Source organism: Phyllobates terribilis, unplaced genomic scaffold, assembly GCF_046119375.1.
Source record: "Phyllobates terribilis strain yellow unplaced genomic scaffold, ASM4611937v1 Scaffold_182__1_contigs__length_3807330, whole genome shotgun sequence".
Lineage (NCBI taxonomy): Eukaryota > Metazoa > Chordata > Amphibia > Anura > Dendrobatidae > Phyllobates > Phyllobates terribilis.
Genome location: NW_027362942.1, coordinates 2,386,752 through 2,400,077, shown reverse-complemented (window position 1 = coordinate 2,400,077; position 13,326 = coordinate 2,386,752). Strand labels below are relative to the sequence as shown.

Here is a 13,326-nt window from a genome sequence, read left to right as displayed (position 1 = left end):
TCTTCTGGATTACAGTTTAGTCCAAAGAAATGGAGTGTGAAGCGGCTGCTGATTGGCTGCAGGGCTCGAGTGACCTAACATCATGCAAGATCCCGGGAGAGCAGACACCGACACTGCTGGAACGCCACCCATGTTGGAAGTGAGTACTTGCTCTTATTTTACATTGGAAAATATAATGATTGAGAAGGGGTTGTCAGAGTTGTGGTCAACCCCTTCAAATCAACTGAGAGGAGATTCGAAAAAAAGAGATGCAATCTCCCAATCAAACATCATAGTGAGATGACTGATGGATTCTCAATTATCTCATTCTGCAGCCAGAAATTGACAGTGCAATACATAGGCTATAGAATGCAAACAGTGAAAGATTTTAATTGAAACCCAAAATTACAAAAATGATTTTTAGCCAAACTTCAAAAATGATTTAAGAGAAAACTAATTAGCAAAGTTGGAGCTTTAATGCTAGATTTTATTTAGGTTTTTTTTTTTTTTTTTTTATTAATGTATAGTTTCTTTACAAATATTTTATCATTGTTATATTAATGTGTGCCACATATGTCAAACTCTGGCCTGCAGGGTGAGCATATTTTGCCCGCAGCGCTGGGCCTATGGAGCACAATGTGGGGGGCCATTACAGTGCATGGAGCACTGTCGGGGGGCCATTATACAGTATGGAGCACTATGTGGGGTCATTATAGTGTAAGGAGCACTATGTGGGGCCATTATGGTGTATGGAGCACTATGTGGGGCCATTATACAGTATGGAGCACTATATGGAACCGTTACACTGTATGGAGCACTATGTCGGGGGGCCATAATACAGTATGGAGCACTATATGGAACCGTTATACTGTATGGAGCACTATGTCGGGGGGCCATCATACAGTATGGAGCACTATATGGAACCGTTATACTGTATGGAGCACTATGTGGGGCCATTATACTGTATGAAGGACTATATGGGGCCATTATGGTGTATGGAGGACTATGTGGGGCCATTATAGTGTATGAAGGACGATGTGGGGCCATTATAGTGTATGAAGGACGATGTGGGGCCATTATATACTGTATGGAGGCTGTGTGGAGATTACAGTTGGAGAATCATGCTGTGATGGGGTCACCATTCTTTGTTGGGGAATTTAGGGCGAGTACAATAGGGTCGTCATACTGTGCGTTTGGGGGGGGTATCATACTGAGTATGGGGGTACTTTTGTTTGCATCATACTTTATCTGTATTATTCAAGATTTCTTTTCCTGTGTTATTACATATTTATATTAGGCCATTGGGTCATATGCTTTTTACTGCTCTTAAATTATATATTATATTGTTCCAATATTTTGTTCTAAGCTCTATTAATTAAAATGTACTTTGTTTGTGGGATGACCAACCCCTTTAAGTTTGCTCATATATGAAAAAGTTAATTGTTATATTTCATGATGAGGAAATACTTCAATTGTAGATATTTTTTAATATCAAGGTTGGCCCACGACTTTGTCTGAGCTTTTAATTTTGGCCCTCTGTGTATCGGAGTTTGACATCCCTGATGTATGGCTATCTTTATTCAATTTTTGTAAGGAGGTAATTAATTGGTAAGAACAACTGATACTGGGAAGGTACTTTATAGGGGTCATGGCTTATATAATCATGTGACCTGGAAGCTTGACCAGCCTGCCCCAGGAATTAGAGAGGCAAAATCCAGGGTGGTGCACAAGCTGACATGTAGTATTTGATTTACTTTTTTTGTGTTTTAATTCCTTTAGTCTTGTGTTGCTCTAAAACTCAGGACAGAATTACTGGCAGGGATTGCTTGAGGAACTTCAGGAGTGATAGCAATACATTGGATGGACACAAAGATACTGGAAGTGTGATGAAGAGGGAGGATTCTGCTCTAAAGCCCCCGTCTCACATAGCGAGATCGCTAGCGAGATCGCTGCTGTGTCACGGTTTTGGTGACGCAACAGCGACCTCACCAGCGATGCCGCTATGTGTGACACTTTGCAGCGATCAGGCCCCTGCTGTGAGGTCGCTGATCGCTGCAAAGTGTCCTGGACCATTTTTTGGTCATTGCTCTCCCGCTGGTCAGCACACATCGCTGTGTGTGACCAGCGGGAGCAGCGATCAGGCTGGTAACTATGGTAAACATCGGGTTACTAGGGGCACACGCGCACCTAGTAACCCGCTGTTTATCATGGTTACGAGCCTGCTAAAGTGAGCGGTAACCTCCCGCTCACCGTAGCAGAGTGGTAACCATGATAAACAACGGGTTACTAGGAGCGCATGTGCCCCTAGTAACCCGATGTTTACCATAGTTACCAGCCTGCTCCTGCTTCAGCAGGCTGGTAACCAGGAGCAGGACATCGTGGAACGATTCTTTCCACGATGTCGCTGCTCCCCTGATCGTTGGTGAGCCTGCCTGTTTGACAGCTCACCAGCGACCACATAGCGACGCAGCAACGATCCCTGACAGGTCGTATCGTTGTCGGGATCGTTGCAGCGTCGCTAAGTGTGACGGGGCCTTAAAGATCATAGATGCAGTAAAGCTTTATTTAAAACATATACAGGAGTGGAAACTTATTTTTGGTAGACATTACGCAAATTTCATATATCAGCAATTTACAGCTGTGACAGCCATCATACAAGTTTATTGAATGGATGAATTCAAGTTAGTAACTACAACTCGTTTCAAAGGAAAGATACAAAACCCGCTGTAAAAAAATATAGATGAAGATATGCAAAATTCATATATGACATCTACAGAGGCAAAGGGTTATGTGCTCAAAAACTAAAAACAGTGGCCAAGCAATCTGTTACAAAAACACACCATACAGTACTGCGCAAACATTTTAAGGAGGTGTGGAAAAAATGCTGCACGGTTAAGAACACTTAGAAATAGACGTGTCAATAGTTTATTTTTTAATCAATTATCAGAATGTAAAGTGAAACAACTTAAGAGTCAGCGACTAGGCAATTGTGGAATTAGACAGATTGGTCAGTTAAAATGTCATTTCCGATTAGTGGTTGGTTTGTTTTTCTTACAAATACCTTTTGCAAGGTCTGTTGACAAGCCATCCTCTATAGGCTAACCATATGGGGGGTGGGGGGAGGTAGGGAACGCTGCACATTAATTTATTTTTTTACCATCATGCTATTGTATGGAATATCAAAGCATGCTGCACTATTGCATACAGGTAAAAACAAGTGTGCCAATGTATAACAGCCCATCTGAGGCCATGCTTTTGGCCTCCGACATGGGAGCCTCTGGGTACATTTGCCATCATGCTGGGACAATTCCTGGTGCAAAAGGCAAGTTTGGCTGTAGTAGGTTCACACTGAGGTATTCTACGAGGGTAAAGATAGTGTAAAGCAAAAGAACTTTACTAAATAAATCGTGTTTGTGTGGGATACCAGGGCTTCATAGGACTTGACTTAGTTGTCTTTGAACCAGTAAGGGTCCGGGTCTGTGTGTGCCAATCAGAAAACAAATATGCTCATTAGTGGTGGATTATGGTACATGAACAAAAGTTGGTCACTGAAGACTACAGAGGGGAAAGATCACAGTCACTCACTTATCACATTTATTGCAGCTAGGCCTAAAACCTGGTGCCAAGTATTGGCATTACACAATAACAGAACCCTGGAACAATATTCAAGTGGCAGCCCTTGCTTGAAGTCAGGTTATATTCAATCTGTCCTTGGTAGTAAGAGGGTTAATAGAGATAACAGGAGATTATATGACATAGGTCCTATATTCCCTTACATCTCCTGTCACCTTCCTCTATTATTAAAAGAGTTATTTCCAAAAAGACAAGAGAGCCCCTATCCATGGGTTATAACTTGCAGAGTGCCAGAGGTCCGACCACTTGGACCCCGAAAGGTCCTGAGATCGGGGTTCTGCAGCTCCATCCAGAATGGAGTGGAGGTGCGCATGAAACTGCTGGAAATCCGAACGCTGTACTTGGCAGTTGCAATAGACAATGAATGGAAACAGCATAAGCACCCCTGCTACACTCAGGATGGGGCAGACCTCAGGATCCTTGTGGGCCCCAATCAGCAAGTTATTCCTTATCCTATTGTTAGGGATCAATTGCTTTTTCAGGAATAACCCCTTAATAAAGGTTATTGTAATGTCATGCCACTTGATTCCAGAATCCCTCACCTCTCCGGTCAGCAGGTAGATTATCTCCAAGGTGAGGTGCAGCACCCGCTCTGATACATTATTCTCACCCTTGTCCATCCTCAGTGCCTTATTCCGAACAGAACTGGAGGAGATCCCAATGGTTTGGGGTTCTGCACTTTCCCCTTCTGCTCATCACATACGGGAATAAAACAGCAGAAATCATAGTCGTTATCCATGAGGCACAGTCTACCATTTCATATTACAAACTCCTCGAACATCATTTAACCACGAACTTATCATTGTGTTGCGTCCCATTGTGGACCAGTAAAGTCTACAGCGCCCCTACTGACTGCGGGCAGTTATGACACTGAAAATGTATAAAATACAGCCTCGACACTCTGTATCGTGCAACCTAGTGTAAACCGGGCAACCTGCTCCTATTCCTCCATTTCGGAAGGATGCCCAGTCCATTCACCTGCCACTAGCATCGGAGATAAGCATCAGCCTCTTCTAACTCCTCACGGCAGGAAGTTCCGAGGCCACTTCCGGTCTCTCTGTCGCGTCCTCAGTGAAGCGTTCCGCCTCGTGCGTACCACAGTTTGCTTGTGCGCTCTGTTTCATCTTCCGCCGTGTCCCCAATCCTATGGTTCCGTCGTGATTTATGGCCCCAGGGATTTTCTCACTGATGGAGCGTCCATGACTGGAAAGCATCGCTGATATTATTTATACAGTAATTCAAATATATAATCGGTAGGTGCTGGTACCTAGCCTTACCCAGTTCCAGAGAGACTAGGACAATCACAAGTATTGTCATTCAGCCACAGTGCCCAGTGAAAACAAGTCATCACCTATGGGCAGGATAGATGATAACTTATTGATCCCTGTGTGCCTAGGCGCTGGGACTGGTCGACAGAACAGGACACTTTTATATTCTCAAGGGCTCGTTCACACACGTATTTTTGATCCTAGCACGACAGCACTCGGACCAATGTTATTCAATGGGGCAGTGCACATAAGTCTGTTTTTTTCATTGAGCTAATCTGCGTGTGCATCTACATTTTTTGTAAAAGTTGCTCCCAATCATTTCAATGGGAAAAATATATAATATACCTGGCAGGCTTAATTAACCATTAAAGTTTAGAAGCAGAGAAAAAAATAACAGAAAAAATATATCAAGATTTGTATGACAGAAAAATCTCCATCTAGAAAGCTCATGTGCACGTCCACTTGGGAGATTTACGTGGGCAGATTGGTGGCCATAAGGACTGCGATGTGCAATGTGACCGGTCTCTTAGGCTTGGTTCACACAATGTTTGTGCCCACTATTGGCCAAACACACTCAGGGGTATGGTGTGCACAGGCACGATGGATGCTTCCGTCCACCATAGGAAACTATAGTAAAGAAATGGGCTCCGCATGGTATACGTTTCTTTGCAGTATAGGAATAAGCAGTCTGCTGTGTTTTCCTATGCAACGTAACTCTCAATATGCTGGCGCATAGCGGCCGGACAGAAGCTGAAGAAACACCCTTTGGCCTCCATCTGATGAATGGTCACCTCTGGCAACATTACAGTATACGTCAGGAAACGCTTCTGAGGCAAGCTATAGGCTCGGGGCACAGATACGGAGTGCACTTAGCCTCATAGGTGCTATTACTGTGTGTGCACGAATGAGAATACAATCCTTTTGGTCCCCATACAGTTTGCACATTGTCAGCTTCACATTCTCTGTTTCCATGGGAACAATGATAAATTCATGTATAAACGATGCAATCAGTCGGAGGTTTAAGGTAATGGATAACTAAGACGTTCTCAAAAGTTTCTTTGTTAATGTCACAGCCTTTCTCAAGCCACAGGAAGTGAACAAAAAAACCAGATCAATCAGTCGGGGTTGTCGTGAAGTTTCAAAGGATCATTAGACATTCTAGGAAAGAAGGTAAGTATGACGGACATACAGATATGGAAATTAGCTGCAAATTCCTCATTTCCAAAGGATGAAAACTCTAGTGCCACCTTTAACCCTTTCCCACTCTAAGATGTGTCTCTACATACTAGTGTGGTGCTACCAGGACATATAGGTAGGTAATTGTTATGGTACTGTAACTTCTTATTGTGATGTGCCATCATTGCATCATGCCATGAATAAGAACCACATACACACATTGGTTCGGAATGCTTCGTGGGACAGAGTTACTCTTATCAGGATGTCTGGTTTTAAATGCATTTTATTACTTTTTTTTCTGGTTGGCCTGATAAATTTATTGTTTTTATTCTACATTGGAGACCAAGTGCTGGATTTTTCTCTTTTTTTTTGCTTGGAATTATATTCATCTTTTCCCAATTGGGTCCTTTCTGTGCACTATAAGTACATGACTTTTTTAAAGAGTAACTAACTTTTTTACCTCACTACTTGGGCACATGACAGGTCTCTGAAAGGAAACAGACCACTCTTTGGCTTTTGGAACACAGATTTTGCACAAAAGTTTTCAGGTGCCATGTCACACACGCAAGAGGCTCAGATATTAGCCCCGTGGAAACCTCCTCCCATCCTTAAGAAGTGACCCTACTTTGGAAACCACACCCCTCCTGCCGTCAGCAGGGGCAATGATGATGGAGGAGGGAGTGTTAGCAGATGCTTCCACCCCCATCATTCTTCCTCAGCGTCTGACGTCTCAGAACAACGGGCGTGATGATGTCATTACAGCGCCCGCTATACTGAGATGTGCGGCGCTTCACACCCCAGGTTCAGCAGACTGGAGCATTGGGTGGAACGAGGAGAGGTGAGTATTGTATTTATTTTTTTAAATCAGTGACTGGTGGTTATAGTGTATGGGGGACCCTGGGGGTGCACTATATTAAATTCTATGGAGGACCATAGGGAGTGCATTATATTCAAGGAGGACCATGGGGGTGCATTATACTATTTGAAGGACCATGGGGGTGCATAATACAGTATGGAGGACCATGGGGGATGCATTGTACAATATGGAGGACCATGGGGAGTGCATTATATTGTATGGAGCACCATGGGGGGAACCATTATATTATATAGAGGACCACAGGAAGTTCATTATATTGTATAGAGGACCATGGGGGGTGTATTACATTGTATGGAAGACCTTCGGGGGTGCATTATATTGTATTGAGGACCATGGGGGTGCATTATATTGTATAGAGGACCATAGGGGGTGCATTATATTGTATAGAGGACCATGGGGGTACATTGTATAGTATGGAGGACCTTGCTGGGTGCATAATATTGTATGGAGGACCAATGGGAGTACATTATATTGTATGGGGGACCATGGGGGTTGCATTATATTGTATGGAGGGCCATGCAAGATGGGTGCATTATATTGTATGGAGGACCATGGGGGGTGCATTATATTGTATCGAGGACCATGGCGAGTGCATTATATTGTATGGAGGACCATGGCTAGTGCATTATATTATATGGAATGTGGTAGGACGACTCGCTTGGCCACTTCCGGAAGTAAGCTCAGGAACCTAGGTTTTCTTTGCAGGCTTTATTAACAGCATAAAGCTCTGCACTCCAGCAAAATAAACACTGCCTTACTTGGCAAAATAAAAGATAAACTGTAGCAGAGTCCATATACAGGTGCATCTCACTAAATTAGAATATCATCAAAAAGTTAATTTATTTCAGTTCTTTAATACAAAAAGTGAAACTCATATATAGAGTCATTACAAACAGGGTGATCTATTTCAAGTGTTTATTTCTGTTAATGATGATTATGGCTTACAGCCAATGAAAACACAAAAGTCATTATCTCAGTAAATTAACAAAAAACACCTACAAAGGCTTCCTAAAGCCCCCGTCTCACATAGCGAGATCGCTGCTGTGTCACGGTTTTGGTGACGCAACAGCGACCTCACCAGCGATGTCGCTATGTGTGACACTTTGCAACGATCAGGCCCCTGCTGTGAGGTCGCTGATCGCTGCAAAGTGTCCTGGACCATTTTTTGGTCGTTGCTCTCCCGCTGGTCAGCACACATCGCTGTGTGTGACCAGCGGGAGCAGCGATCAGGCTGGTAACTATGGTAAACATCGGGTTACTAGGGGCACACGCGCACCTAGTAACACGCTGTTTATCATGGTTACGAGCCTGCTAAAGTGAGCGTTAACCTCCCGCTCACCGTAGCAGAGTGGTAACCATGATAAACAACGGGTTACTAGGAGCGCATGTGCCCCTAGTAACCCGATGTTTACCATAGTTACCAGCCTGCTCCTGCTTCAGCAGGCTGGTAACCAGGAGCAGGACATCGTGGAACGATTCTTTCCACGATGTCGCTGCTCCCCTGATCGTTGGTGAGCCTGCCTGTTTGACAGCTCACCAGCGACCACATAGCGACGCAGCAACGATCCTTGACAGGTCGTATCGTTGTCGGGATCGTTGCAGCGTCGCTAAGTGTGACGGAGCCTTAAGTGTTTAAAAAGGTCCCTTAGTCTGTTTCAGTAGGCTCCACAATAATGGGGAAGACTGCTGACTTGACAGATGTCCAGAAGGTAGTCATTGACACACTCCACAAGGTCTCAGAGTTCCAATTTTCATTTGGAAATCAAGGTCCCAGTGATGGTTTGGGGAGCCATGTCATCTGCTGGTGTAGGTCCACTGTGTTTTATCAAGACCAAAGTCAGTGCAGCCGTCTACCAGGAAATTTTAGAGCACTTCATGCTTCCCTCTGCCGACAAGCTTTTTGGAGATGAAATTTCATTCTCCAGCAGGACTTGGCACCTGTCCACACTGCCAAAAGTACCAATACCTGGTTTAAAAACAACAGTATTACTGTACTTGATTGGCCAGCAAACTCACCTGACCTTAACTCCATGAGAGTCTATGGGATATTGTCAAGAGGAAGATGAGAGACACCAGATCCAACAATGCAGACAATCCGAAGGCTGCTATCAAGGCAACCTGGGCTTCCATAACACCTCAGCAGTGCCACAGGCTGATCGCCTCCATGTCACGCCGCATTGATGCAGTAATTGATGCAAAAGGAGCCCCAACCAAGTATTAAGTGCAGTTACTGTTAGAACTCTCCTGTTAGGTTTTTTCTAGTTTGCTGGTCACATGACCTTTTTTGCCTATTTATACCTGCTCCGCCCTTCTGGCCTTGCTGGATTTCATTATAATTTCAACTCTTAATCTAGCCAGGTGCTTTGTTACCTTACTCCGTCAGTTTAGCTAGGTCTCTTGACCTCTATTTTCTATGTTGTTTTGTTTGTCCTTTTCTGCTACAATTTCTGCTAGGAGGTGTCCATCTTACTCCCAGTCCCTAGTTCTTGTAGGGATTCCTCCCTCACATCTATAGGTCTTCGTACAGACTAGCTGAGGACTTTAGCGGGTCTGATCGCAGGATCAGGTTCCCCGATACATCGTAGGGATTAAGCTTAGTTCTATTGTAGGGACAGATCTCCTGTCTTTCCTTAGTGGTTGTAGCAGATCATAACAGTAAGTCCAGCCCAAAAATTTCTCTAAGGAAAGACCTCCAGTTTCCATCATGGTGTCGGTTCAGGATTTGGCTCAACGCTTGCAGGGACTCTCTCTGGAGGTGGCCGAGCTCCAACAACACGTGAGTAGCTATTCTGGAGCGCATTTTGTAGAGCCAAAGGTATGTTTGCCTGATTTATTTTTTTGGTGAACAACAAGATTTTTTTTCCGTTAAAAATGCTTGTTTATTGTATTTTCGTTTAAGACCCAGATCCTCTGGTGATGAATCACAGCGCATAGGGTTCATAATGTCACTTTTGCGCAAGGAACCTCAGGGATGGGCCTTTTCTCTCCAACCTAGTGATCCGTGCTTTAGATCAGTGGATAGTTTTTTTTCTGCTTTGGGGTTGTTGTATGATGATCCTGATCATGTCTCATCAGCTGAGACGGAATTGAGACATTTGAGGCAGGGATCAGGTAATGTGGAAAATTATTGTACTCACTTCCGTCGGTGGTCTGCTCAGGTGGGGTGGAACTATTCTGCTCTGAAAAGTTTGTTTCTTGCAGGGCTAGGTGAAAGGGTTAAAGATCTGCTGATTGCTTATCCTACACCTGGAAACTTGCAGGAGGCAATGCAATTAGCTGTACGGGTGGACAGGAGACTGCGTGCAAGGGTTAATGAAAGTAAATCCTCTGCCATGTCAGCTCCGAGTCTTGAGAGGGTCTATACTGACATTGGAGAGCCGATGGAGATTGGGGCGATGTCACCCCGCTCTCAGGAAAAAGACCGCAGGTTTTCTGAAGGTTTGTGCTTTTATTGCGGAAAATCCGACCATTTCATTAAGAACTGTGTGCTTCGTATGAACAAAGAAAAAAAAAAGGTCAGTTACGCCCGTATAGCCTGTTTAAATACTAAGGGAGTATTTCTTTCTGCTACTACCGCTGCTCAGGAAGAATTAATTGAATTTCAGGTATTTGTGGATTGTGGTTCTACTCTGAATGTGATTGATGGGGGATTCTTGGAAAAACTTAAATTAAAACCCAAACCTTTGTCATCCCCTATTGCCGTGGTTTCTGTCGATGGTTCTCCCTTGAAATGTGTTACTCACAAGGTTTATGAATTTCCCCTCACTATTAATGGTATTCACAAAGAAAATTTGGATTTGGTAGTATTAAATAATTTGCCTTCTCCAGTAGTTTTGGGTTTGCCCTGGTTAAAATTGCACAATCCTGTACTGGATTGGTCTACCAATGAAATTAAGTCCTGGAGCCCTAAGTGTTATGACAAGTGTTGTAACGGGCGCATTGCTGCTGTGGATAAAGGGGAATTACCTGTACCTATTCAGGATTTTTGGAAAGTTTTTTCTGAGGAGGAGTCGCAAATTTTGCCTCCTCATAGAGACTATGATTGTACCATTGAATTTGTCCCTGGAGCAACTCTCCCTAAAAGTCGTTTATTTAATCTTACTATTCCTGAGAGAAAGGCTTTGGAGGAATACATACAAACGAGCTTGGCCGCCGGTCATATCAGACCCTCTAAGTCACCTGTGGCTGTTGGATTTTTTTTTTGTTAAAAAAAAGGACAGCGGTTTACGTCCTTGTCTGGACTTTCGCGAGATTAATAAAATTACTGTACGCAATCCCTACCCACTGCCATTGATTCCTGATTTGTTTAACCAGTTAGTGGGGGCCAAATGGTTCTCTAAAATTGATCTCCGGGGGGCATACAATTTGTTGCGCATGAAGGAGGGTGATGAATGGAAAACTGCTTTTAACACTCCTGTGGGTCATTTTGAGAATCTGGTGATGCCTTTTGGTCTTACCAATGCACCAGCATTTTTTCAGAATCTTATTAATGACATCCTTAGACCTTTGATCGGCAAAAATGTGGTTGTGTATTTGGATGACATTTTGATTTATTTGCCTGATCTGGAGTCTCATTGGCGGAGCGTACGTGAGGTATTGCAGTTATTGACAATTCGCTTTTTGCTAAGCTGGAGAAATGTGAGTTCGCTGTACAGAGAATTAGTTTTTTGGGCTACATTATCTCCAGCGAGGGTTTTGAGATGGACCCGGTGAAAGTTCAAGCTGTGCAGGAATGGCCTAGGCCTATTGGTTTGAAATCGATACAGAGGTTTTTGGGTTTCGCCAATTACTACAGCAAATTCATTAAAAAATTTTCTATTATTGTTAAACCACTGACCGATCTCACCAGGAAAGGTGCTAATACGGTTCAGTGTGTAGCGCCGGCGTCCCTGCCCCCTGCTAGGCAGGGACGCTGTTCCCCTCACCCCTCTGCTCCTAGCCCGGTGTCCTCCTCCCGCTCTGCTGGCAGCGCGCGCTCCTTCCCGGCCACTGTGCTTAGGGCGCGCGCGCGCTCCCTCCCTCTTAAGGGGGCCGCGCGCGCCGTCCTAAGGAGTCCCCGGCCAATGGCCGGAGGACTTCACCATATATAAGGCACCTCCTCCAAAATGGAGGTGCCCGAGCAATGTTGTTGCACTGTTCACTACTCTGCTTCAGCCCTCAGGTCCCGTTGCCAGTTACCTGCCAGAATCCTGCCAGTTTGCTGTCTGTTTCCTGCCTGACATTCCTCCTACCTGCTTGCTAGCCTGAGGTCCGACGGTCTGCCTTCCTACTCCTGTCAGTCTGTCTATGGACCAGCTTGCCCGCTCACCTGGGAGCGCACATCTGCTACCTGCCTGCTAAGCCTACCTGGAGGCTCCGCCGTCACGTGCTGTGACCACCTGCCTTTCCAGAGACTCCTGCCCGCTCACCTGGGAGCGCTCATCTGCTGCCTGTCTGTTGGCCTACCTGGAGGCTCCGCCGTCACGTGCTGTGACCACCTGCTATTCCAGAGACTCTTGCCCGCTCACCTGGGAGCGCTCATCTGCTACCTGCCTGTTAGCCTACCTGGAGGATCTGCCGTCACATGCTGTGACCACCCGTTTATCCAGAGACTCTCGCTTGCTCACCTGGGAGCATACATCTACCATCTGCCTGCTAGCCCTCCTGGAGGCTCAGCCATCACAGGTCGTACCTACCCTTACCCAGAGACTGTCCCGGTCACTTGCCGTGACCTCCTGCCTGTTCACCCAGAGACTTCCCCGGTCACTTGCCGTGACCTCCTGCCCGTTTATCCAGAGACTGTCCCGGTCACTTGCCGTGACCTCCTGCCCGTTCACCCAGAGACTGTCCCGGTCACCTGCTGTGACTGCCTGCCCGTCTTCCCTGGTCACCACCCGCTCCCTTACAAGGACCGCCCCCTTGTATAAGTAGCTCAGAGGTTCCGCCTCCCAGACCCGTTACACAGTGGACTACTGAGGCCATTGAAGCTTTTGTGTTTCTAAAGGAGAGGTTCAGCTCTGCCCCCATCCTTATGCAGCCTGATGTGACTAAGCCGTTTTTGGTTGAGGTTGATGCTTCTTCTGTGGGGGTCGGTGCGGTGTTGTCTCAGGAAATCAAGGATGGAGTACATCTGACTCGCCCCCTGGGCCGTGGGGCACTCGGATCCGGGCAATAGGGGAACGATGGGGGTAGTAGTGGCTACCCGGCTCCGTGGCTCAGGGTTGTCAGGCCAGTGGTAGTCCGTTATGTGCTGTTGTTTATGTCCGACTACGCCACCCGTGGATTGCGGTCATTAGGAACCGCCGCTGCAGGCAGACCGCTGGGGCTGATGAGGTGTGCAGCTAGGGTAGTGTGACTCCCCACGGGAAGAGTGCGGCCCCATGGCAGTATAATGGATGGTGGGAGTGATGGTAG

The 13,326-nt window shown here is 45.6% G+C and overlaps 1 protein-coding gene across 2 annotated transcripts in view; it reads right to left on the bottom strand.

Annotated features, from left to right (window-relative positions):
- Positions 1-4,722, bottom strand: part of LOC141212707 (uncharacterized) — a 45,394-nt gene extending 40,672 nt beyond the window's left edge. Inside the window, exons 1-2 of one of the 2 annotated variants that reach the window (XM_073664990.1) lie at positions 4,591-4,698; positions 4,155-4,300 (exon numbers count right to left, since the gene is read on the bottom strand). In XM_073664990.1, coding sequence (XP_073521091.1) covers positions 4,155-4,300; positions 4,591-4,603 — 159 coding nt within the window. In that variant the 5' untranslated portion in view covers positions 4,604-4,698. Of the gene's footprint in view, positions 1-4,154; positions 4,301-4,590 lie in introns of both variants that reach the window. The other variant, XM_073664991.1, reaches the window with a different exon arrangement.
- Between the last annotated feature and the right edge of the window lie 8,604 nt (positions 4,723-13,326).